We start from the raw sequence: 27,378 nt of genomic DNA on the forward strand, positions 1-27,378 counted from the left end.
CCTGAGAAGAGATGCAAACTTCCCTACTCCAGGTGTGTAACAAAAGTAAATAATTTTCCTGGAATTACTCCTCACTCTACCTCCTTCCCACACACCCTTTTTTGAGTCTCAGTCTTCCAGTTCACACAGCTAGGAATGCAATTAATTAAGCTGATATAGCTGGCTCAGCTTTGCAGTTTTATTGCCCACGGCTGGCAAATGTCACCTCTTTCATATCGGACATCTCTGTTGCCAAACTACAATCAACTTCACAGTCACATCTAGGTAGAAGGCACTGCTGTGCAAGTGGAGGTGAACCACAAGGCAGGCAGGAAGCACATTAAAGTGAAGATCTGAGTACAGGTTCTAGGAAAAAAAAACCAACTCTGAAAATCACTGAAGCAAAACTGACATGGTTTTAACAGTGACAGTGGCCCCTCTCTCTGTTTGACACAGTCTTAAGGCATAAAATGATAATGTGCCAAACAGTAGACAGCAAAGGAATGCTCAGTTGGTTGGCTTGTCTTTGGCTTACATTGAGAGCAGCAATTAATATAGGAAGGAAAAAATTAAATCACTTCATAATTTTCCAATTTCAGATGACCTGAGCTTTTCTAGGTAAGAGCAAAGCTTTTCACGAGCCCATGCAGATGTTTTACATTCACAATAAACTGCATGTGTGATGGAGTGATCTCTTTCTGAAATATGATGTGGACCACGGGATTATGGCTGCTTTTCAGAGAGACAGTTGGACTCTTCAGCTGCATTAAAAAGGATCCCTGATTATCAGGTAAAAAGCCCACATTTTTTTTCTGAGTAGGAACATTTAATCTTTGCCAGTTTAAAAAAAAACAAAAAAGGTTATTTATCAACTGTCTAAAGAATTAGTTCAGGGAATGGGAGGGAAAGAGAGCAGCACTGAAGGCCGGATACTTGTAGTCTGGGTTGGAAGTAGTCTGGGGACAAGGCTGAATAAATTACTATTGCTTGCTCATTGCCTGGCAGCCTGATCTCTGGCCATTCCCCTGGAAAAGAAAACCTCTTGTGTTTATTTTGGGAGGGGGTTACTTTTCAATATAACCAGCACAGTTCTGGTAGAAGATGGCTCCAGGGAGAGACAGGGTTTGGTACATCTGGCTTGTAACCAGAAAGGAAGTTTTATGAGTTGCAAAACATGGTCAGGTTTCTATTAGCAGCCAGTAGTCCCTTTCAGATGAAAAATTATAACTCTAATACTGACACATGAGAAGAGGGTCAGGAACATGTGGCCAGTGGAGGAAAGACACCTTGTTTCCGTAGCAGAGCTGCTCAGAACTCCTGTGCAAGCACGCCCACCTCCCTGCTGAGTCGGCAGGGTAGCAGAGGGAGAGGGGAAAGATGCTGCTACCAGTGTCATTGGCACAAGGAACTAAACAAAGGCACTGAGGATTTCTAATCTTGGAGATCTAAATTATATTTTTTTCCAGGAATTTAATAAAAGACCTGATGTACTGAGCAAATTACAGCTTAGCTAGTTACATTCCACCTAAATTACCCTTCAATTTCAGATAAAGTCATTTGTCAATGCTACAAATAAGTTAGTTGCAAAATGCTTTTTATGCCTCATTTCAGAGGGCCACTATGTTTTGGTAGTTGATCTAACAACACCTTGTTAGTACAATTATCAAGTTATATTGAATAATGCAGGTTTTTAGTAATTTCCAACAAATCTTGTTAAACATCTAGAGAAGCATTTCTATTTCATAGTTATTAAAGGATCAAATTAGCTCATATGGAATGAGTAGTTTTATCTTGTGCAGTGGCAAAAATCAGCGTTGCAGTTTTCAAGCAGGCAGCACACGCTAGTGTATAAGCAGGGAGCTGGGTGTCAAAAAGAGAGCTGATGACCACTCTGCCTGCCTGCAATTTTGTTTGAATCGCTGAATGCTAAATTCTGACATCTTCCCCCACAGTAAAGACTACCTACAGGGATATGAGCTTTATTGCTCTATGCCTTAGTTTCTTTCCATGTGAAGCGCAGGCAGGAACACCTGCTTTCCAAAAGTGTTCTCAGGTCTCTGGATTTAAGAATTTCTGCTCAGAAACAAAGTACAAAGTGTTGCAGGCTTTTAAAAATCATTTAATGCAGCATGTACGGAATCTGGAGAAAACAGAAATCTTCTTCTTCTGGAGGTGACTTCTAAACGCAAACTGCGGACATGTGCTGGTATGTTCTTTATCTTTTGAAGTGGGATTTAAGGAGAGGTTCATGTTTGCTGTTTGAAGCTCAAGTTCACATCTCTCCTTTATCTGCTTATTAATAACATCAAACTCTATTAAAACTGTTTGTTTCCTGCATTAGTTTACCAGGAAGGCTCTCTGTTTACTCTTTGGGCTTTATTCAGTCTGAACAATATGTGTCTGAGCTGAATCAATCTCCTGAAGAAAATCTCCTTAAGACAAGTAAACACGAAGGTTCATTTTCTAAACATGCCAGTTTGTTAGTTTCAAGGCTCACTCCTAGTCTTTACTAAAATATATAAACGTTGGGAAAAGCTGGCAATTGCCTGAAATAGCTGAAGCAGTGTAAGAGGAAACGGGATGATCATCTGCAATGAATTAAAATCTTAAGAACCATACTTCAAAAAGGCTTATTATTGATTAGCAAAAATGCCTCTCCTTCCTTCCTTTTCAGTGACTTTCTGGGATATCCAGAGTGAGGAAACAAGTAGTTCCCAGTTTCCAAGTGCTCTCATGTATTTACCCAGCTGAGAAAAACCTAATGCATAGTAGGATTTTATCAACGCTGGCACTTTATGAAATGTCTTAATTATCTCAATTTCCTATAGCTTCTTTCACTTTCCAGATGATTTAGAGCTGCAGACAAGGCTCCTAGAAGACTTCATAGAGACTTTGCTAACTACGTCACTTAAATATGTACATGACAGCAAGTCATACTCTTTCTAATATCAAATATTTAAAAATAGACATTGACTGAGCTTAGACATTTGAAACGTATTGTTAATTTCTAATGGGTTTGTGCATTAAAGGCATGAGGACTAATGACAGGCTAGGCAGATCAAACAGAGGTTTTTCCTGACATTCCAGCTCTGAAGGACTCAAGTGTGGCTAAGGCTGTTATGTAAGACAGGCTTTTGGATATCACTGAAGTGCTTTACAATTAAGATGGAATATTAATAAAAGACTTAAACTGAAGACCTCCAGCTATTAGAAGGATTAGGACTTTGCAGTGGGCTAGGCAAATATGTACAATGTCAAAGCCATCTTGGCATGATCAAAGGCAGAAAAGGCTCTGACAGAAACATCATCTTGGAGGGAGGGGAATAAATCTGCAGCATCACATAATAATAAATTATAATAATAATAATAATAGCAGCAATGACAACTCGTGCAGAGATTGCAATCCACAGCAGCAAAAGGCAAGAAACTAGGTGTGTGGCCTAGAGCTTCTCTTGCTCAGCAATGTGCACTCTGACAGCAGGTGTCCCTACAAGAGGGGAAAAGCATCTGCTCATTTACACCCCTGCAGCTATACTGGCTTTCCTGGGAAGAGCATGCGAGAACAGAATTCACACTTGGTGCATTTGTCATTCAGCAGCGAGCGACATCAGCTCCTTACACCTGTGCACTGGCCAAGAGGAATGAGCAAGAAAGCTAACAGGGCTCAATGCTACGTAAACAAACTGGGGTTTATTAGAGTTCTTTTCTGGAGATTGATTTGTTTTTTCAAAAACAATCTCTTCAAGGAAGTGCCCTAAAGGGTGTTTCCTTTAAGAGCCCAGGCCATTTCCCTGTAATTCTTGTGGGAACAATTACTCTGATTTTACAGAAGTATCATTTTGTAATACACTGTAATCAGGCAAATAGTATTGAATATACTTCTTACTTATGAGGTAGCCTCCTTTTGGAAAAACATAGGGACTGACCCTCTCTGCCAATGTACCATTCCCACACCATGCCTTCTACTGCAGGGACTGTGCCTGGAGCGTGTTCCTTCCCAAGCCATAGCCCTGGCAGTTGTAACTCTAAGTGGTTCAGTTGCCCAGGCTCAGGAACAGGGACATGGCAAAAGCCTTCATTCTGTTAAGTAGAGACAGCTGGAAATATGTCATTAATAAGGAATAACTTTTAAAGCAGTTCGGGTGCAGAGGGATTAAGGAATGCCATATGGTATCAGGAGTAAAAAGATGCCAAAGAGTGTAACTTGAATGGAAAAGAAGAAGCTACCAAGATGCCCAGAAGAGCTGAAAGTCTGGAAATACAGAAGGCAATTGGGAAAATACTAAATTGCATGTGTATGTGCTAAAAATCCATGTTTATCCTAAAGCCACGTATGCCAGTAAAAAGGAAGACAGTCAGAAGCTTTATTTTTCTTAATACTCAATTCTGATGCATTTGAAATGTTTAAGAGGTTCCAGTCAATTCTGGCAGTGAAAACCCCTTAGAAATCTGTATACATTGTGAGATATTGCACTTCATATAAAAAAACATCTCTACATTAAATTTTGGGGACAAATATAAAAAAAGAAAGCGGAACTGAAGAAATGCATGTGCCTGGCTGATTCTTACCTTTACAAAGATTACTCAGGGGTGTGTCTCCTGAGATTTTTGCTAAAAATTAAATTATGCTCTGTCCTCTTATTAGGGAATTGGTTTTCCCTCAAAATTTTCAGGACTGATAGAAGGTCAAAGCACCAAACTATGGCAATCGTCCAGTCCAGAATTAAGTGCAAGTCAGATCTAAACACAATGAAAACACAAAATACACCATGCAAGAGATCTGAGAGAGAAAAGTGTATTAAGCTCAAAGATAAAATCATGTAGAATCACATACGCACTATGACAACCAGGATGGACCGAGAAAATATTTGGCATATGGGAGAAGATGCAAGAAATGTCACAGATTAGCTTCACAAATCCTGCAAGCAGCAGCAGAGCTTGCACGACACAGACAAGATCATGCATTGCTACCTCAGGTAAACTGTTCATAGAAGGAAACCTCAGTGTTGCGGTGATAAATGAATATGCTATGAGCTTGAAAGGAAATTAAACATTTATTAAATTGGACAATGGCACACAAGTGAGTACAATGCTAGAAGCAGTCTTATGTGCAATAAAAAAAAAAACACAACAGAGAGAGCAAGGGATATCCAGGTAAAATTCAGAGATTACACTGATAAGCCTGTCACCATTAAAGGATTATAGAGACTGGATATATGAGTAAATAGGAGACTGAAAAACATTTAAGGGTAGTGCCTAAGAGTATTTTCACTGTGCAAAGGCACAGCAAGCCCTAGGCTTGAGCAAATGGCAGCACACATAGGAAGGTTGGTACAACATGGAATGCAAAGAAAAGCTTGATACTGATTTTCCAGCTGAAAGATGCCACCCGTATCTCTAAGACTTTCCAATGCAGGAGAGGCTTATTGGTCTCAGAGTTGCCAACTAAGTAAAAGAGACAACAAATGAAAGAAAAAAACCAACATGATGCTTTCTCAGTGGTACTGACACAGTATTCTGTCACTATAGATAAATGCTCATTTCCATTATCCTCAGTCCAACAATGTGGTGGAAACAAGTATTAAAATAAGTTATCAGTTATTGGCAAATGCTGTTGATAAAACTGGTGCAGTCAGATGCTAATATGTATTTAATATTAGATAATTTGATCTGCAGCAAGTAAATCCAATCCCTGGGTATCCAGCTGGATTCACAACTCATGCCTTTGGCAAAAGGAACACTGGTGACTTAGGAAAATGTTAAACCAAAATATTAATAAACATTATTAATACCACACAAGCAATCCAGAACACTGGCTGAAACAAGAGAATATTTAAAACACACATTTCCCAAATATTTGTCTACTTCCTTTCTGTGGTGACAAAGCACAAGGTTAATGAATCAGTTCTGCAGTAAAATCTCCACATTTTCCATCAGAAAGACAAGATAGAAATTTAAGAACTCTCTCTTTACTCACATTTAATTCAATTTCTTATTGATCCTTTGGAAAATGTCAATTAGATTTATTTATTTTTTACAATCTAAAGACATGTAAAAGGGGACTTGCCTATACCATTGCTGTAACAATTAGCTGAAGCTTTCAGGTTAGTCAGTATCTACTGGTTCATAAATTAGCGGCCTCTTCTACGTAACAGACTTAGCATGATTTTATTAATGAAGATCCAAAGTTCATTAACACTTCAATTTACTGTCCGTGGCTCAAAAGCTTGGGGATTATTGACAAGGTTGAAATAAATATACAATTACAAGCAAGAATATATTAACTAAATAAAGTAAATAATTCCTGAAATGCTATTACTGTGTTTACAACTAAAACTTAAAGGTATGCTTTATGTATAATTTTGAGTATTTATAATGCAAGCTAATAGTGTCTGATGCAACATATTAGAAAACCACACTAATAAAATAAGGCTTCTCACCTGTAGACAATGTATTTAACAAAACAAAAAATGAGAATTAGAATACTTATACTGAAAAAAGCTGAAGTGAGAGGAACTGGTGTTTTTGAAATAATATGAAGAGATAAAATGGAACAAACTCGCAGACTACACCTGATAGTCCCTGGATCCACCAGCTTTATAAGCATGACACAATACACATTTATGATGAAAATCAGTTGCTCTAAACAAATATTCACAGGAGGCTGTGGACATAGGAGGTTGTCCTAGAAGACAGGCATATGCTGAAGAGGAACACACAACACATTTGCAACTCCAGGAACAATATTTTTTCCGTGCCTGAGCAAGTGACAGCTTGGTAGCAATTATAATAAGTTGAAACAACTTAATCTAGATATGGTATCACCAAGTGGGCTTAGCACACCCTAACAACAGTAGTTTTATATATCAAGAGACATCATCAACTTCATGCTACATTCTAAATCCTTCAGAGAATAATGAGGATCTTTAGCATGCTGGTTATAAGTATTTATTAGCGCCACGTATCATACAATTATTTCTTTGTTAATTTTTGTTATGATGATGATTTGGCTTGGATAGAAGGGTGAGATATTGAGCAGTTAAGTAGTTTAGCCTCCCAGGCACAGGAATTATGTGGAAGAAGCCCAGCAGAAACACATGGTGGCTGAGCAACTGAAATTCTGACTGATTACTGAATGTTATGCAAGCAGAGCCCTTGCACAGTTCCCTACAGTGATTTCCACTGGCAGGAGAGGCTGGAAATTGTAATAAAAAGCAATAGTTGTCCATTACAATAGCAGCATGGTGAATTGTACACATGTTCAAACAAGATGTCAATGCTAAAGACTGCTGATTACCCAGACAACGCTTCAGTCACTAACCCCGTCTCTCAGCCTGTGGTGTTGTCTTACTCGCAGCTAGAGCTGGGGAATATGAAAGTTTTCCCACAGTTATTTCCCCCAATCCAGTGCTATTCCTGGAAGCACAGTCTGGTCACATTATTTGAATCCCCACTTGCAGCAGAAATGTTGATCTGGAACATTGCATCCTGTACCCCTCAGAACAGCAAATCTTTTACAGGTCCTCCTGTGACCCAAGAGCCGGGAGGACAGCATGGGAGGAATCATCAGCAAGAAAGCCCTAAATGAAGAAATGAAATATGGTTCCCTTGGAGAGGAGGCTTACTGGAGTGTAAAGAAAACAAGCCCCATCCCTCCTCCCCTGCATGCACACAGACACACACCCTAGAGGCTTTTGCAAAGCCACAGGAACGGAAATAATTTTGTTTGAATCCATCAAGCATTAAAATCCGTTCGCTGAGGGATTGAAGTGAAAAATGAGCCGGAGACAGGAATTAGAAGCTCACCGCCTGGGCTGTCAAAAGGGATTTTCCCCAGATAGAAAACAAGCAATTGGAAATGCAGGGAGGTAAACCCTTTCAGTCTCTGACATGTATGCATATTCTTGGTTTCCCCTCCTGGCCCTCTCAGTTCTGGGTTCCTGGAGCCAAACCTGGACACACTTCCTTGTGCGCCCTCTGGCCATAGCACCCATCCTTGGGATCCCTTTCCAGGGGTCTGCTCAAGAATGTCGCAAGCCTCAAGCAAAGGGGAGGTGGTAAGACACGCAGGGGAACCAGCTGCACTACATACACTGTGCTCATGGGTGGCCAAGGTGCCAAAGGGAAGACAAGGCAGCTGCTGAAAGGATAAACCAACAGCTCTAGGAACTATTTTATCTACTGTGTAAAATTTGCTGAAGAAAGAGACAAGGAGCAAAACTGACATAGTTATAATCACCGCACATCTTAGTTTACCACTCAAAAAAATAAACATGACACTCCATGTCCCTGAAATATGGTCTGTTTCTCTTAATACCAATACAAATATCTCTGCACCAGTTACATTTTGTTGATGTTTCAGAGGCTTATTTGCAACCATAAGAGCCAGAGGCCTACTTTTTCCAAAACGAAACTGAGATTCAGGAAAATAAAGTGGCAGCTAGGGAGAGTTGGGGGTACTGTGCAGAGGCCACCTCCAGCCCAGATTATGAGCTGAAGCATATAAGGTATGTCTCACATTCACAGATCTCTGCAGTCTCATAACAGGGCTTCAAGAAAGAAATTATCATCACAGCACTGTTTGGTTTATGCAGGGTAGACTTCCCCTTTAGTTGGCTGCCAATACTGAAGGCAAGAATTATTTATAGTACAGCTTCTGTATGAAGATAATAAATACAACCCGCTGTAAAAAAGGCCAGTATGCCTCTGGGTCCACAGCACAGTGATGCAGGAGAGCCAAAAGAGAGAACACCAGAGAAAGCTACAGATCTACCAAATGGCCTTAACAATGTGCTGAGACTTCATACTCATCAAACAGTACACCAGTCATATACTGCAGAGCCAATTGTCTACTTAGTGAAGAAGGGGTAGGAAGAAAGAAGTAGAGAGAAGAAAAAGAGAAGATGAAGAGCCAAACAGGCAGCATTTAAGCTACAGGAAGAATGAACAGAATGACAGGAGCCAAGGAGTCATCTAACTGCAGCCCAGTTCCAGACACACAAATTGGTTTAAGAATAAGGCAGAGGTAGAACAAGAACAAGGTAAGCATTCACGCAACAGGATCCCTGGTGCCATGTGGCTTTGAATTCAAAAGCCAGTTAAGAGAACAGACAACTTGAAGAAGTTTAGTTAACATAAAATTCAATAATTTTAATGTATGCTAATATGCTTCAAGATAAAGGCCACAGTTACCTAGATACAAAGACGTATGTGTTCATAGTAAATATTTTCTTTAACACACACTGTCCTCTACTGTTGCGTAATATGCTTTCCTATTGTTCTGTGACTCTCTCTGGTAATAATACTACCACTTAGGTGGTGTTTCATAGCTGTAGATCACACTGTGCTTAACCCAGGGGGTATCATTATCTCTGTTTCACATACGGAGTCATGGAAGCACCTGAAGATGAAATGAGTCCATGGCAAGATGGGAAAAACAACTACAGTTTTATAAATTATAGTGTTAGCTTGTATATTAAGAGAAACCTCAGGAGGTTTAAATGGGATCTGCTGGCAGCAAAAAGACTGAAAATGCCCATGAAAAAAGCTCATCTTAATGGCAAGCCAGGGATAAACAGGGACAGAGACAAAAGAAAAGATAAGATGATAATTCTATGGCCATGGGTCAGAAAGAATCGGCAAGAGTCAGCTTAGCAGCTACAGTAGAAGGAGTTTGTGTTTTGTTCACACTGATGACATTCACAGTTGTCTCCCTGCTCTTTGAGGAGCTGATGAGTTATCAGCAGAATCTTACACCAGGACGAGAGCACCCAGACAGCTGAGCAAAAGGCTTGGGAAAAAGGACTGGCTGAAGTCAGCTGGTGGCTATGTGGCTCTAGGGACAATGTTGGAGTGGCACTTGATCTGCATCTGAGAAGTTGTATGTGCCATCCCCACTCCTGTCCCCCCCCTCCTGCTGAAGATGCTGCTGCACTGAACCTGAAAGGTCTGGTTATAAATAGCTTCTCCCTGCAGCTCCTCAATAAGCCACTGAGGCGGAATGAGTCATCTCTGCTGGCTCCATGGCCCCCCTAAATCAACTGCGTCAGGTTGGGAGCGTGGCTGCCAAAAGCAGTGGTACACACTGTTCTCTCTCAAAGGGCAGTGGCCTTGGGGGACAGGGACACTAAACAAACTAGCTCTACTCATTACTCATCAGCACCCGAAAGCCACATCACTTACTTTGTGAATAAGAATAATGTAAAATCCATCAGAGCGCTTAGAAACCAACACTGGCACTTCAGCCCCCTCTGTCCACACCATTATCCATGCCACCCTGGTTTTCAACAGGAGCTTCTAACCCATTAATTGGTTTGTTATGGAAATGATTGAGCAGATCTCTGAAAATGAACCTCTCATTCTGCTTACAAAGAACTTCTCCTTACCAAGATTTGGTGACATTGTTCAGTGGATGGACACAGCAACAAGTAGGTGAGCTGACAAACCCTCACCTCTAGGTGAGGGGTGCTACTAGGCACACCTCTGTATTTCCTATGAGGAAAGAACATGAGAACTTTAATAAGAAAAGTCAGACAGATTTGCTTATTCCATTGTGAGAGCAATTCACCCAGGACCCACATCCTCTTCTAAACAAGACAATGCATGGAGCTGATAGACAGCTGTATCTCTTCTAGTCCTGTTGCAGGAAAGCAGTGTTCCCCAGTGTGATTTTCTGAACTTGCATAGGACGTCAGGTGACCAGAGTAAAGAAATTCTAGCGATTATTTGTTTTGTTCATAGAGGCTTTATTCAGAGGCAAATGGAGCTCTCCTGAAACATGGCCTTTCTCAAGCCTAAGGCAATAAAGATAGATGCTTCCTGAACTTCTGGATAAACACCTATGTAAGTAAGTAAAGTGCAAGTCCTAGCCAAGATAAACATACCAATTTGCTGTGATTAGCAGAGTTTGGAGGGATTGGGAGTGAGTACTTATGATGCGGGAAATAATTTAAACCAATACTGGGTTAAAAGGAAGGAAAAGAGTATCAGGTAGGGAAGGAAATACAAAGTCAGTGCTGAAGAAGAACACAAGCAGGGTCTAGAAGCCAGTATTACTGTTATAAAAAAAAGCAAGATTTGGAGATGGGAAGTGAGGAAATCTCCTACTGCTACATTTCTTTCAAATGGAGAGCTTAAGATAATGTGATCAAAGTGATTCTCATATGTTTTCCATAAACTAAGTTTAATGGCTGTGACCCATGGCTCACTCAAGCATTGTGTGAGAAAGCAAGCTCTGGACAACAGGACAGGCAATCAGGAATATCTTACAGTTCAGTTGCAGCTAAATCTTTGCAAGTAGAATCTTGAAAAATAAAAAAAAAATAGCTGTTACTGGAACTGAAAACTGGTAAGGCTGATGAAGATCCACACAAACAGAATAAATAGAGCAATATATTTCAATTCCCTTGGTTTGTCAGTGTTCAGTAGTGCTGACAAGAGCAACATTCCCCAGCTATATGGCCACTGTAGTTCTGCAAGTGATCCCCGGCAGTGTACCATGTGACGGCAGAGGGTATGTTTGCTTTCGGGTCATGCTGTGATGCAAAATGATGACAAAGCCTGGCAAATTTTTTGCTACCAGCAGAGGTGATACAGTATTGTCTCAATGGAGGCAGAGGATGATGCAGTTTTACATGAGCTGCCTTTTCATTTTCCCTCCAGTTTTTAATTCATCATCAAACCAACAAAGTACATTCTGTTAAAAGTTAATGACTTTGTTCTGGTAGTTTTAAAACAGACCTACTTCAGAATATTATAAGTTCATCATGTGCAGCTTCATCATTTCTATATTCATGTTGTCTGGGAGTATTTTATCCTTGATGATTTTTTTTTTCTAAACAGAAGGGACTTACTCCATAGAAGAACCTAAACCTTGAAAAGACCCCTGTCCTGTTTTGTACCTTCTTTTCAGCACTTAGAAAGTTATTTACTAGTACCTGGCACCCATAAAAGGACAATTCTCCTTTCTGCTATCACCTCTAACCTCTCCTCCCTTTCCTCACTATTACCTCTTCTCTGTCTCCTAACAAGGATACAAAGAAGAATATCAGTTTTCTCTTGTGATGTTTCCCTATCAGTAAGTAACAACAGAAGATCCTCACCTCCATACTTTTCACTGTGCAGAAGGGACAGGCTCATCATCATCTTTTCTCTCATCTCTAAATTTTGCCATTAGAAAAGATCTAGCCATATTGCTATTGATCTGTATATTCCTTAGCCTCCCTGTGGAATCCAAGCTTTACAAAGTTTGTACAACGGCAGACTAATTGTGTCTCAAGGATGTATCTGGGCTGTACCTGAGTGCTGTCACCAGCTCCTGTATTGTATGAGGCTAAGAAAGAAAATTGCAAAGGTCAATCCCTTGGTAACAATGTCAAACCTCTATCTTCCTTTAATGACAGGAGAAGGATAGAATAGGTGAACTCCTGGAATTTCATCAATTTCTTAGCAGTCTAGGATTTTTTACTCTCACTAATAAATGCATTTATCAACTGAGAAACTTAACACTTTGGTCCTTTGTTGTATTTAAATCTCAATGCAGGTTATTTTAACCATAGCTGTAGACCTGTTACTTGCCACTTGGATACAGACATAGCAGCCACTATAAGATATATGACATAGAGAGATAGCTCAATACTTAAGAAAGCAAATTCTTTGCTCATTTGCAAAGATACAATTCCAATTACTTCAAGAGATATGCTCAGCGTACCCAGAGGGAGCATCTGTCCTAACAATGGGAGGGAATGCTAATGGTGTAGTCAGAGGATGGTGGTTCCCATACTTAAGAAGTACATTATATTTTTTTATTAATGAGCAAGAAAATAGCTAGTAGAAAGACAATGAGGTATATGGGAGGCAGGAGCCTTAGTGAGGGTTGAGGTTCTGATGGGAGCAGGGGAAATACTGAAAAAATACAATTTCTTGCTTTAAATATTTGTAAAGGCCAACACATCCCAAAACATCCTTTTGGGACATGAGTGTCCTGGTTTCACTTGGAATAGAGTTAATTGTCTTCCTAGTAGCTGGTATAGTGCGATGTTTTTGAGCTAGGTATGAGAAGAATGTTGATAACACTGATGTTTTCAGTTGTTGCTAAGTCAACTTTAGTCTAAAGTCAAGGATTTTTCAGCTTCTGATGCCCAGCCAGCAAGAAGGCTGGAAGGGCACAAGAAGTTGGGAGGGGACACAGCCAGGACAGCTAACCCAAAGTGGCCAATAGGGTATTCCATACCATGTGATGTCACATCTAGTATATAAACTGTGGGGAGGGGGAGTGGGGGGATCACTGCTCTGGGACTAACTGGGTGTCGATTGGCAGGCGGTGAGCAATTGCACTGCGCATCATTTGTACATTCCAATCCTTTTAGTATTACTGTTGTCATTTTATTAGTGTTATCATTATCATTATTAGTTTCTTCTTTTCTGTTCTATTAAACCGTTCTTATCTCAACCCACGAGTTTTACTTCTTTTCCTGATTTTCTCCCCCATTGTACTGGGTGGAGGGGGGGAAGTGAGTGAGCAGCTGCGTGGCGCTTAGTTGCTGGCTGGGGTTAAACCACTACGATGAGAAAAAAAAAACAAACCAACAGAACAATTCCACCAACAGGTGTCCTAATTGTCCCAAGACTGTAAGGCATCCTCTTGTTATCGCACACAGCAAACTTGGAAATTAAAGATACTGAAACCAATGCAAATGAAATAGCTACTGCCAGGAAAGGATGAGAACTTTGACAGAGCAGCTGAAGCTATATAGCTGCTACTGCCTGGAAAGGCCTGCCGTTTGCAGTCATCAGACAAGAAATGAGAGACAGAAAGCAACTCTGAAAGTAGTTCCTTCTGTTGAACTGGTGTTTGCAAGATCCTGTCTGCATCTGTTCTCACCTGAGACCAGGTACCTCTCCAATGTCCAGGTCTCTTTCATCCTCATCTATGGCATTCTTCGGCTACTGTGAGCACAGGGAATTCCAGCTCCTAAAGACAAAAAGTGAAGAAGCAATTAGCCCAAATGCATCCATGGTATCAACTACAATTGCATGTGGGTTCTTTGTCTTTTAGACTAGGATTATTCAAAGTATTATACTCATTCCCTAGAAAAGCAGGCCTTTTTAAGGCCCTAGAGGCTGCCTGCCAAGCTCTCCAGAAATTTATACAGACCTTCCTTAAACATCCCAAGGGAGGAAGTTTTCTGTGGGGCTTACACTTATCTCTCAGGTTGTGTAGTTTCCCAGGTCATCCCAAGAAAAGCATGGTGTACAGAAGTGAACAGAGATAATCAGATGTTTTTCATAAGCAACATCCCCTTGCAAGAGACAAAAATTCATGCTAGTCAAGTTCCAAATTGGACACTGCACTTCAGAACTGACAAAGGAAATATTTTAACCGAAAACTTCAAGGAATAGGGGAAACAGTTCAAAAAAAGCCAAATCAGCCCAAAGCAGATTCAGGTCAGAATAATGTAGGACTCATAGTTCAACTCTATTTTCTTTTCTGCATCCTTGCACCACCTTATTTTTTCTCCTTTCTGATCCACTGGATCCATCTCACTTTCCCTTCTGCCTATTCTACTGCATTAAGCAGAGATGTAGTGATTATGCAATGCGGTTTTTCTTAAATTGCCAAGTGGCATGATTAAATTGTGTGTATGAATAGAAGAAAAATTCTCCTCATGGAACTAAAAAGTCAAGCACAGGTAGTCAGCTGCTGATGCCCAGTGGCACATCCAGTCACTTGGCTATGCTGTACGGGGAAAGCCATGGTTGAGGTGCACTGTTATCCTACCCAGCTACAAGCAGGATTTTAGATAATGACAGGGACACAAGTAGTTATATCTGCTGTCATCATTGCTTAGCAGAAAAAAATCATTCCTTTTAGGCTGTCCAGACATTTTAGTTTCTCTTAGGACCCAGTTTAAAAAAAAGGTGAAAGAAGTTATTATTCCACTGTGAATAGGAATATGGAGGAAGTCACCATATGTGTCAGATAAATATCCTCCTGTTGCAAACTTATATCAGTCAGTCACCATCATCTGGTCTATGGGATAAAAATGTCCCAGATACTGTGCACTCAAACATCAGAATTGCCCATCTCATTTACTGTGTTTACTGCTGTTCAGCAGTATCAGCCATGAAGTATAAGGTGATTTCTTGTTCAGACAACTGCCCTTTCCTTTCTTTTTCTTTTTTTTTTTTGGTATTGAACCTTCACCTCCTCCCTTTCCCCAATGTTAAAGGTAAAAAATCTGAGGAGATGACGACAGAGTCATGAGAATTGCAAAAGAACTGATTGTGCTCGTGTTAGGAAATTTGCTCTGCAGAACTTTCAGCAGATCTTCTCCAATACTGCTTTTATACTTGTCCTTCACTGATTTTGTTATACAGTATCACAAAGACACTGTAGACCCACATCTGAATCTAGTGCCAATGCACTGAACAAAAGTTGCTTCTGTCCCAAGGGAGAGGAGAAGCAGTGGGTAAAGAAGAGCAATGAGAGAAAGGGAGAGGAACACAGGGAAGAAAAGAAAGGCCAAGCAATAGCTGAAAAGAAAAAATCCTTTCTTTTTGCTCTGCGTACCTTCTCTTGTTTCTTTCTCACACTGAAGTTCCCCCCTGTCCTCTCACCCAGGTAGTGGTATAAAGTGGTCTGCAGTACTGTGTGTAGCTGTGGCTTTAAACTGAAACTGAGTCCAAACCTGACTTTTCCATTTCTAGAGCTCTGGAAGGGAACGGGCAGGAGGTAAGAGCATCCCTGAGGAAGCAAGGCTTCTCCGGCAGAGCTGCTGCAGCAGCAAAGCTATTAATAAATGTTTGCAATCTTTTAATCATTCTGCTAAATTGCTATCGTGTTCTTGCAAACCCCATAGTGTGTCAGTGCAGCTGCCTCCTCCCGCCTGCCTCCCGTGTTCGTGCATGTGAGTGAGGGGGAACATCAGGAACATGCTCAGATCTGAGGGCTGCTGCAGCGTTAGAGGGAAAATGATTTTGACAAGTGACTTTTTAAATCTTCCCTTTTCCAAAGAAAGCGGCCCTATTAGTTACATCTATAAACCATACTTTCACCTGGTTTTCCTTCTCCAGCAAATCCTGCCTGCTTGATCCAGACACTAAACTTTTCTTCATGAAAATATCACATCTGATCTGTCAGGGCTTGGGACCCGCTACCTGAGAGGCCACATCTCTTGCGACGTGATAGCGCTGTAGTCGCAATCAGCTAGCAGTCACTCTGGCTTAAACAAAGATATTCTCAGCAACATAATATTTTTGTCCACTTTATCCGACCCACTATGGAGTGGATAGTCATCAGGTTAAAACACAAACATATATTGCTTTTCAGGCTTTTTCTACAGGGTCAGTTAGGCAGAATATAAGTGGACTGGAAAGCTGTGATCCTATTTATGCCAAGAGATAACATTTCAGGATGAAAAGGATTAATACTTTTAAATTAATTGTCTATTTGCCTCTTCATGTGCCTAAAGTGTATCCATTATTGTCCAAACTAGGATATAACAGACAAAGCCACCTTCTAACGTCATGGTGGAGATCAGCTTAATCTTTTGTCTGTTCCCTCCCCCAGCTCAAACTCTCATCTTCGTCCTAATTATAATAGCATTTGAAATTATCATGGTTTAAAAAAAGATGCCAGCTTATATAATATTCTTATTGCTTATTAATGATTTCAGAAGGGAGAGCAAGTTGCCTTGCATTCTGGGAATTATGCAAACTAAAGCTGAGCCATACCTTGCTGGGCTCCACCAGTTTCTTATTTGGAAGCCTGATGCGTGAGGATTACCATGTAATAACAGATGTTAAGGCTTTTAGTGAATGACAGGCCTGCCGCACATACTTGAACAAGAAGACATGACAGGCATCACATTTCACAGTGATTAGCCTTGGGCACTTTTCAGACACAGAATACTCGAGGCGAAGTGACTTCAACCGCCCTGCAAGTGTGATAATTCCCAAGATGGCACAGCCTGAAGAGTTTGATTGCTGTTCAGCATGGGAGCTTATGAATAATAATAAAGAAAACATCAGACTGGATATCGGTGACATGGTTACACGGCACTGACAGCCAGAAAGACAGTCTGCTTGGATATGAAGTCCTTACGTCCACTACTTAATCTAAAGTTACTTATACCCTGTCCTCTAAACGTCACCTTCCTCTATAAAGCTATAATGTGTGAAAGACACTGAAGAACTGAACTTGAGATTTAGTATGTGTGTTTCAATTTTCTGTGTTCGTCACTGTGGTATCCTTCTGTTACAGAATACGGGGTAGAGTAGGAGGGAATGTGAATGGGAGCAGGAGCTCTGTATCCATGTTATAAACTGCTTCATTTTTATTGAAAAATGAGCTTCAATATAAGATGACACCATCAGCCTCTGCTACTAAGAGACTATTAAAAGACTAATGAAGTTGCTTGCCCCCGTGCTTACAGAGAAACACCTGCACCCTGCAAGTCTGCAAAATAAAAGAGCTCAGTATGTGTAATTTAAGTAAATTAATTAAATAAAATTATTTTTAAATTATTTTTTAATGTCTGTGATCTGACTCACAGATGTTGTTCTTACTGAGTAACATAATAATAGAGAAATAATAAAGAGCTTGTATGCTTTTTCAAGCAATAGGTTTATCTATGCAGCAATATACATAAAAATGTTGAGAGCTGAAGCTCAATGTATGTTTTAGGGGAATCTAATAAATCTACTCAAAATCATAATCTTATGCTGTTTTAAAATACTACACCTTACAAAAAAGCATTTCATAATTACTGCTTAAATAGCTGTCCCTCTGTGTGCCACAAAGAAAGCTGAGGGAGTTTTGTTTTGGCCAAGTGGTTGGGGTGGGGATAGGGAAGGAGAAGAGATGGAACAAGTTAAAAGAATCAGTGCAACTCCTGGCGACAAACCATCACATGTAGAAAATCTCCCATGTCAGCATATTTAGAAATAAATGGGGATGTCATGCAGACAGTGCTGGACATTAAGTTATGATGCTGGGAGTACCGTGTCCTCTGCTAGCCCTGCTGTTTCATCAGCAGTGCCCCACTGCTATTTACCCTGAGAAGTCCCTTAGGCACCCATTATGGTATTAACAAAGAGGAGCCATGCTGTGCAAAAACACTGGCTCCTGTGACACTACAGGATGAAGATCTTGCTACCTCTACACATCCTACACAGCGGAAAAAGAACCACCACACTTAACTGACTCCAGCTTAGTTTCTTGACCCATAAGCAGGTACTAGTTTTAAGCTACACACAGTCCACAACACCAATTCTTGATGTGTCTCACGTTCTGTCTGTACACCATCTTCTCTACCTTTGTTGGCTGCAAGAGTGGTACTTGGCTTGGCACAGAGACACAGGCAGCCCAGGGTGCTGACATACAACAGGCATATGCTGAAATGTGGGGAAAAGTGAGCTCCCTTAGGAAAGATGGAAAATGAAACCAGATGCCACCAGTACTGACAGAGAGAAGAAACCAGATCTGATCCTTTAGATGACTTGATGGAAGCTGCTCGTGTTCAGAGGCAGTAGGACCAAATTCAGCTCTAATTAAGTCACTAATGTTACAGCAGGATAAACATGATCTTTTAAGCATCACAGGTATGAAACAGGGACAGAGAAGGTCACATAGCAACAACTGCTTGAGTTCCAGCATGAGCACTACGGAATTTCACTGAGGTGGCCTGAGGGACATGCCCTGGGTCAACTGCCCCCAAATCATCTCACTGTGGCAGCAGATGCCATCAAGCACTGGAAGAAGGTTGCTATGTGCATCACCAGGAGCTTTAGCTTGGGACCAACCAGCAGCAGGCAGAAGTCATCTCAAGTGCCAGCTCAAACCCCTATGCCCTCAGGGCAACTGGTGGAATCAGTCTAGCAAATCCAGCAAGATATTTTTTAGTTTGCTTCTGTCTTCATGGTGCACACAGTTAGGAAAAGTGACAAATATTTACAGTCTCTGACTCAGGTGACACGTTTAGGAAAAAAAAAAAAAGGCAAAAAAAAGAAAGCAAAAGGCCCCAGCAAGCTTCCCAAAATAGGTCAGATGCTTCCAGTGCTTTTTGTCTTCTTCAATTTATAACAACCACTGCCTCTGGAAATCTCTTTGCACTTACTAGTCTTTGCGAGCACCCCCAGTCAGCACAGCAGACATAAAAAGAGTCACTGTCGATTCTCCCCACCCAAATCTGCACTCATACACTGCACCTTGCTCTGCTTTTGAGGGGCTTTCACTTACTGTGCTGGGCAGTGGGATGCTGCAGCTAAAATTGGATCTAGGCAAGAACAGGCGGGTGGGGAGGTCTCTGTCGGAGTGGGTCAGGCAAAGAGTTGAGACCTGTGTGCCCCAACTAGGCAGTGACTGACATACTTCTTGCACCAAGCTGACACCAGTACAAGCCAAGACCCTGCAGCTGCCAAGGGGAGCCCCGGCCGTACCCCCACCGAGCAGCTCCACCGCAGCCCCCCGCCTCGCCGGCAGGCATTGCTGCTGCCCTGCCAGAGCCAGGCAGCAGGCACGGATTATATAAGGTTTCTCCAGGATGCCTGTCCTCTCGCCTCAGCACCGCAGCTGCTGAGTGATGGATACACTGGAAAATGTTTTTCAATGCCTCCTTCATTAGGGAGACAAGTGCTCTGCGGAAGACATCTCTGATTCGGTGCTGCTCTAGGCTGCTGGAGTTAAACATAAAGCCACACAGAGAAAGGATTGTTCAGTATACGGCAACATAAGCAGATACACCTTACTGTAAAATAGGACCCTGGCTTAATATGCACATGGGAATTCAATGGAAAGAAAAAGCAGAGAGCAAAGATCTGCAAGAAAGCAACACTAGACTCATCATTTTTGTTTCAGAGTAGCCACTATACCAACTCATATGTGAAGAAGTTGGCTCAGGGTAGGCTATGTTTATGCCATAAGAGCTTCTATTATCTCAATTATTATATTACTTAAGTGCATAATAACTCAATAATCTATTTGTAGCACCCCTTGAAGTAGAAAAATGTTATCCTCATTTTGCCTATGTGAAACTGAGGCCTAGAGAGCTTAAGGGCCAGACTTTTATGCATATGAAGGTGCCCAACTCCCACTGAAATCAAAGGAAGTTATGCACCTAAATATTTTGAGGAGTTTTAATTAACAACAGAAATCAGTGGGGCAGTTAGGAATTTCAGGTCTCAGGCTAACCAATCTACTAATCTTACATAATTGAACATGCTCTACCCTTGTAAAAATCATAACATTCTTTTCTTTTTCACCTTAACATAAATATCTCCACATAGTCTCCACTCTTTGTCAGACACCTCTACTGTCTGTGCTTACCCACAGGTGAAGTACTGGTTACTAAAGAGTCATGGGTTGTTTTTTCTTTTTTTCAAAAACTTCCTTCCCAGAGAGGCAAGCTCAAGGGCTTGTTTTGTTGTTGTTGTTGTTGTCATTATTGTTGTTTGTTTGTTTCTAATACTTTCCCTTTGGTTTCCCTTTGGTGGTTCCACAGGTTTCTGCAACTTTACTGAGGAAAAGTCTTGCAGCATCACCAATGACAACCAGCCTTACAAATTGCATCTTCTGTTTAAGTGCCATTCAGCACAGAACAAAACACTGAGTCCTGTCTCACTAGCATGCTCTGAGATCTGGTATCTTGAAAATACTGGTCTCGAGTGCGGGCTGGCAGGTGAGTAAGTCTCTCTGAGTAAGAGGTCATTCTTAAGTTTATGGCAGTCTTTGCCATAACATTATGGAACGTTGTACGCCTCCCTAAAGGTGGCAAGAAGTTAAAATCCCACTAATGCTATTGGATTCTTTGTGAAAGAGCAATTTTTCAATTACACATAATTAATAGTCATTACCCTTTATCTTCAGAGACCAGAACAAAGAACAATTAATCCATCTTAACATCCCCATTAAGGAGGTATTAAATATTTTTTTTTACACAGCAGATTACACAGTAACTCATGTGGCCTACTGTTCAGTCTATGTTCCCTAATGCGGAATGTAAAGAGAAAGAGAATCCTGAACTATCTGAACTAACATTCTAGTTTTTGCCTTAATTTAATTAACTATTTTGGAAACAGCTGTTTTCTTCTTGCAGCAGCTTGCTGCAAATTAAAAGTGTGCTGCCTACAAATCTCTCATATATATGCCCCAAATCTCTCATATGTATTTGCTATATATTTGCAAACTATAAATTTTACCATATTTGCTAATTAAGAACATTCAAGTGGACATTTTACTAAGTTTTAACACGTATCTATGAGTAAAGTGTTTGCAATTATTCCCACTGCAGAGCTGGAGAAAATGAGGCCTGGAAGTTTAGGGCCAGCTTCTCACTTGACACAAAGCCTTTTTGCACCGCTCTTCTCTCACACTGTTTTTTGCTGCGCAGGAGGACAAGACTTCTGATTCTGTGTACATTCTAGACAGCATGTACCAGACTCATAGACACTTATGCCCTTTATCAGATCTTAAACTTTGGCTTCAATCTTCCAAAGTAGCTTCCAATTTTTGATATCTTAATGGAAGCTCATCTTACAGGACTTCGTATGTCTCTCAGAGCATGCAGTCATTATTAACCTGAACTGAAATTTCCTGTTCTTGACTATTTAAAAAAAAAAAAAAATCAAAGGAACATGAATTTATTACTTTGATCTTAAGTGAGTAGTCCAAGATCACACTGCAAGCCACTGAAAGAGGCAGAAATAGAATTTGCTTCAAACACATGGTTTTGCAAGACAAATATTCCACGTGGCAGGATGACAGCAAAGATGAGGGCAGTGCTGCAGGCAGCATACGTGGCAGCTCTGGCAGACAGACCAGCAGTCTCTGGCCCCTGACAGCTTGGGTGCCCAGAAAGCTTATGATTAGTGATTACCTGTTAAAGTGATAAAAAAGCATAGCTTTTATTCCTATGTGTATTGATCTGAGGGATCCTGAGCTCAAAAGGGGGGAGTAGAGAGATCTAGAAAATGGGGGAGTAAAAAGGAAGGGACCAAGGGAGAAGGAGAACGTCCCAAATGTTAAATGAAAGCATCTGCATGAAAGGCTCCAGGCCAACATGCTCAGAGAATGCACTCTTCTGTCTCAGTGACCTTGTGAAGATAAACTGAACAAAAAGCTTCAGGCAACATCAGACAGAGGATTTAAGATGCAGTTTTAATTTTAGCCAGATTGTTTTGTATTTTTGACTGCGGGGTTATGTGGGGATGCAATGTGCATACAGTGGAACAAAATGTAGTTGGCACCCACAACTCTGATACCACACCTGATGGCAAATTCAGTTCTGTGCTTCCAGGGGAAAGCAAAAATCATGGTCTTGGCTACACAAGGAAGATCAAGTTGTGGTCTCACAAGGATGGAGTACCAGTGCATCCTAATTTTACTCCAGAATGCAATTACTTGGCTACCTTATGCATGAGCAACAAACAAGACCTATACTCCAACACAATATGCACTAATATGCTGGTTCCCTCTACTCACATTATGTCCTTGCTCTCTATCTCTGGACTGACAGCTATTTACTATGAACAAATTGTTTAATCCCCCTGTACCTCAGTTTCCTCATCTGCACAGTGAAAACATCCTACCTAAAAAGAGTGCAAGGATTCACTAACTGATATATGTTTTTTCAGTGAACACATTTTCTGGTAATTTTAATTAGAGCAAATAAATACAAGCTCTAAGAGCTGGCTGTATACAATAAAACATATGCATTAATCACAATGTCTATTGCAGCTTATTAGAACAATTCATTCCATATAATACAAATGCAATCTAACCTGCAACCTGTAGATTACGAATGCCATATAAATCCAAAATGAGGGTCTAGATCTTCAAGCCTGTAGTAAAATGTCAAATCACAAACTCAAATGGTTATAAAACCAACCCAGACTGATTGGGAATAACCCCTCCACATGCACACTACCACACCTAGCAAACACAAGCTGGGAAAATGAGACCTCAATATTCCTCCTGCACCTCCCTAGCATCACCACTTTATTGGACAATCATAGATGAACACTTAGCTGATAAAGAATCTTCTATCCAAAGTTCTCAAACTGCTTTACCAATTGTCTCTAATGTGTACAGGCAGCGCACGTTATTTCCCCCTGTCCTCGTATACTCTGTCCTCCATAATTTCTATTTGATAAGCTATCCCGAGGCCACATTGTCTCTCCAAGTCTGCAGGAGACATCCATCCTCTCTCTTGGCAGGTCTCTTGACCCACCCTTCAATTTAAATAGCATTTTCTGATTTCTGCTCTCTCAGATCTTTTCTTAGGAGACAGTTCTTTTCCACCTTGACTGTATAACTCACCATCACTCGCGACAGTTTCTTGAATCACTGACTCTGGAATCAATACAGCAAAGCTGGCAGAGGATGGGAGTGAGGAGGTGGGAAAACAAATGTGAAGATGTTGTAACCTTTTAGTCCTGTACTGTCAGCTCAGCACACCGTGACGCCTGACTGGACTCACACGGCTTGTACTAACACAGGCAGTGACTGTACAGGGAGCTGTGGTGGCTCAGGGCTGCTGTGTGCATCCTCCAAACCAACAACAGGGAACTAAAGGCAGTATTGTATGTGAAATGAAGCAGGACAGGGCTCTCTCACAACACTGCTCTCTCTTTGCACCACGTCTCTCCTAATCAGCCTTCGGGACTGAAAACAGAGGCCTTTGCTATACATAGGGCCCAGCCTGTAACATGCACAGTGCACATGTCCTATTGGATTACAGGGCAGAGTGCACTCACATGGTCTGCTTGTCAGAGACCCAGCCGTGCCTCTGCAAAAAGAAGGAAATGAGGGAGGGCATGAATGAGAGCAACCTGAGCCGCCCAGAAGAACCCCAGCCCAGTCAGAAGGCAGGGTTGGGGGATGCCACCAGAAAGACGGGGGCAGCAGGCAAATGTACCTTCGCAGGCATGCTGGAAGGCTAAGCTGGGACCTTGCTCCACAAAGAAAATACATGGGAATCTTCATGGACTTTGATATTGTTCAAAAATGTGAGAATAGCTTATCACCTAGGAGGCTCGCTGTATTGACAAGTGGAACAGATGACAGCTAGATCCCAGTTCGGATACTAAAATGCATAGCAATATGACAAAGATCAATGCAATGCAGCCTCTCTCATCAAGAAAATGCTTCTATCTGCATCAGCTTCAGAAACTGACGAACTTCCCCCAGTGCCTTTGATCGTGCCCCAAAAGAAAAGGTCTCTTGGAAAGTCCATACTGGACTCTGTGCTTTTTTCTCCCCAGGCAATTAATATTCTGCAGTTCTCAAAAAAACATGACTCAAAAATGTCATTAGAGGTGAAGGAGAGAGGAGTTAATAGAGAAAAGGGGAGAGCAGCAGAACAGGCATCTATTTCAGAGGGCAGAAGTTTATCACCCGGGACAGGATTTCCACTGGGTTTATCATTGTTTTCTTTGTCTAGAATTAAGGTCATTAAAGAAGATGTTTCCACTCTGAATTAGCAATGAGTTCCCACTTAATTTATAGTGCCCCAGCGCTCCCATGTGATTTGGCTCCAGGGACCTCAGTGAAAGCGTTTCTCCCGTGAATTATACACCGCCCTAACTAGCTCTTTCTCCCACCACACACTCAGGTGCCCACCTTTCCTCTTTTCCCTTACTCCCCACGTTCCCCTCTCTCCAGTTTCTTCTTGTACCAGATCTTTCCAAAGAGCGCTCCCTGCTTCCTCAGATCATCTGTCACCGATGCCAGCTTCGAAAACCACTACAGAAATAATTATAAGTAGCTTTGTTCCACAATTCTCTCAGCTGTTTTCATTTGTTAGACCATTAGTACATATCCCAAAACGCAGCGTACCCAGAGCCTGAAGAGTTACAAATACCGGAGCAGAGTTTTGTGGGGTAGCGAAGGCGGACAGCCCTTCCAGGAGCACAGCGGTGGCCCTGGACACTCTGCTAAAGCCCTCAGCCCCGGAGGGCAGACGGTGGCCCCACCACTTGCCACAGCCGGAGGGTGACTGCAGCACCGGGCCTGTCCTCGCCCTCCTCCCCAGGGCATTCCCGCAGCTCCGGTCAGACGAAGCAGGGCTGTGAGGGCGGGACGTCCCGTCTGCCTCATTCCGACTCGTTGGCACCGGACAAAGCCGGCTTAGCCGAGGTGGATCGAAGCGACGGAGGGAAAAGGGCTAAAGCCAAACGAATTACCCCTCCGCAAACTGAAGGGAGCCGAGGGCTCGCCGCCCCCCCTCAGCCCCCTCACCTCACGCCGGCTCGCGCAGCCGCGAGCCGCGCGCGCCCCCGCGCGGAGGGTGCGCGCAGGCGGCGGGGTGGCCGCGCGAGCCGCCCCGACAGAGCGACCGACCGGCCGGCCAGCCGGCGGGGGAAGCAGCGCGCATGCGCTCTCCGCAGCCGCCCGCTGAAGGAAGGCGGGACCACAGGGGCCGGGCTGGCTTTTTTCTGTCCCCGCCCCTGCCCGACGTCGATTGGCTGCAGTGCGCGGAGGCGCCTCGTCCATTGGCGAGCCGCAGCGTCCGTCCGGCTCGGCCGCCGCCGCCGCCATGGTTCGCTTCAAGAACAGGTGAGGCAGGAGGCGCCGCCGCTGGGCCGGCCCCAGCCCCGGCTCCGGCTCGGTCTCGGTCTCTAGGTCCCGGTCCCGCTGACGCCGCGCTGTCCCGCAGGTACGTGCTGTGCGAGGTGGTTTCGGAGGACCCGCGGTGCCGGCAGTGCATCGAGGACCGCGCCGTGGGCCTCGCCGTCAGGGACGCCATCGGGCGGGTGCACGGGGACTACGGCCTGGCCTGCTGCTCCATCTCCTTCACAGGTGCCCCCGCCGCCCCGGGCCCTCGGGGAGGGGGATGAGGGGGGCTCTCCTCAGGGAAAGGCCGGGGCGCGGGGCTCACCGGTGCGTTTGTGCACCCCCTCCACTCTCCCCGCAGTGAAGTACCTGAACGCCTACACCGGGACCGTGCTCCTGCGGTGCCGCAAGGACTCCTACAGACTGCTCTGCTCCGCGCTCCCCTTCGTGAGGCAGCTGGAGAGCCGGAACCAGCGGTACCCCTGCTTCCTCAACACCCTGCACGTCGGAGGTCAGCCGCTGCCTGAGCTGCCCCGGTGCTGGGTGCCGAGTCTCTGGTGCCTGGGAGGGGAGGAGGGAGGGAGGCAGGCCGCGGAGCTTAATCGTACCTGGAAGGCCCGCTAAAATGGAAGAAGCCCCTCTTGCTGCCAGCGGGTGCGACAGACACGTCGTCCGTGTCGCTAACTTAGCAGCTCCTAGTAGATCCAAATAAGAAACAGGCACCAGCAGTTCTTTGTTGAAACCCTCGTTAATTCTGCTTGAATCGTCATTACATTTAACACAGAAGCAGAGCAGCGAATACTATATTACATTATTTTTTTTCGAAAATATATTTTAAAGTCTAGCATTGTCCATATCCTGAAAATTAACCACTTGGGGCAAATAATGGGCACTACATGTTAGAAATTATTATTCCACCACTTGACCTCAGCAGTGCAGAAAAGTCTACAACCACTTCTTAGCACTTGTGTTAACAAAAGTTGTTGTCTGGGGCATTTGTCGCTTGATACAATGATCTTCAGAAAATAAACTAGCAGCTCTGAACCACGTGGTTTTGTAGATTGTTACATACTGTTCTTGTGACTCCTACAGGTACTATAAGAACATGTCAGAAATTTCTAATTCAGTATAACAGAAGACAGCTGCTGATGTTGTTGCAAAACTGTACAAATGAAGGTGAGTTCCTCCAGACGCTTTCCTAAAATGCAGCCTCAGTTCCTGGGGGTTTTGTAGGATATGCTGGGCTACTTCTGAATTCTTGAACTGAGATATCGTCCTTTCCTTAGAAGTTGAGGATATTTCCATGTATGTGAAGAGATCAAATAATAACCCTCTGTTGTTCTCTTTATTGCAGAGGAAAGACGGTGTATACAGAAGTCCTTGTTGAGCTGTTCCCTTACAGAAGAGCAGTCTCAAAGTGGAGACGAGGAAGATGATGATGGCATAGAGACAGACTGAATGTTGTTACTGTTCACCTCTGTCCTGTACTTGTGTAATCAAGGTGTTACCAGTTATCTTCAGTGTTAAGCAAAGCAGGGGGGGGCAGAAAAAGAATCTGTTCATAGTTAGACTTCATTACCCCATTCCACATGTTCTTAAATAAATAAAACCGTTTTACTTAAGTAGGTTACTTGCCTGTTTCAACTCCAGGAGTCAAAACCACCTGCACTCCTAAGGAGTGTAACAGCTTGATGTGATGTTCATGCTGAGGTACAAGTGAACTTCAGGCAGTTGGCATGGACAAGGAATGTAGTTATTCTTCGATACAGAAAAAGCATTAACATTTTAACTGCTTTTAACCTTAGCTTCAAGTGTACCCATTACCCATAGGGCTGTCTGTTGTTTTG

At 42.6% G+C, this 27,378-nt stretch overlaps 1 protein-coding gene and 1 long non-coding RNA gene across 2 annotated transcripts; one reads left to right on the top strand and one right to left on the bottom strand.

Moving 5' to 3' along the window:
- Positions 1-5,014: 5,014 nt before the first annotated feature.
- LOC138687492 (uncharacterized) lies at positions 5,015-23,856 on the bottom strand. Its single transcript, XR_011326688.1, has 3 exons — positions 23,297-23,856; positions 13,862-13,951; positions 5,015-7,559 (listed from the first exon to the last, which is right to left on the bottom strand). It is a non-coding gene; the product is annotated as an uncharacterized lncRNA (long non-coding RNA).
- Positions 23,857-25,436: 1,580 nt separating this feature from the next.
- POP5 (POP5 homolog, ribonuclease P/MRP subunit) lies at positions 25,437-27,153 on the top strand. Its single transcript, XM_069795238.1, has 5 exons — positions 25,437-25,534; positions 25,635-25,777; positions 25,893-26,042; positions 26,624-26,707; positions 26,886-27,153. Exons 1-5 carry the CDS (start codon positions 25,515-25,517, stop codon positions 26,987-26,989), a joined length of 501 nt encoding a protein of 166 aa, XP_069651339.1. The 5' UTR covers positions 25,437-25,514; the 3' UTR covers positions 26,990-27,153.
- The last annotated feature ends 225 nt before the right edge of the window (positions 27,154-27,378 follow it).

The sequence above is a fragment of the Haliaeetus albicilla genome, chromosome 10 (assembly GCF_947461875.1).
Source record: "Haliaeetus albicilla chromosome 10, bHalAlb1.1, whole genome shotgun sequence".
In the NCBI taxonomy this organism is placed as follows: Eukaryota; Metazoa; Chordata; class Aves; order Accipitriformes; family Accipitridae; genus Haliaeetus; species Haliaeetus albicilla.

What these genes read in the sequence shown, in the direction of transcription:
- POP5 (XM_069795238.1), top strand. Translation starts at nt 25,515, where the DNA reads ATGGTTCGCTTCAAGAACAG. An exon ending in CAACACCCTGCACGTCGGAG is followed by an intron (nt 26,043 to 26,623) that starts GTCAGCCGCTGC and finishes TGACTCCTACAG; the next exon opens with GTACTATAAGAACATGTCAG. An exon ending in GCAAAACTGTACAAATGAAG is followed by an intron (nt 26,708 to 26,885) that starts GTGAGTTCCTCC and finishes TCTTTATTGCAG; the next exon opens with AGGAAAGACGGTGTATACAG.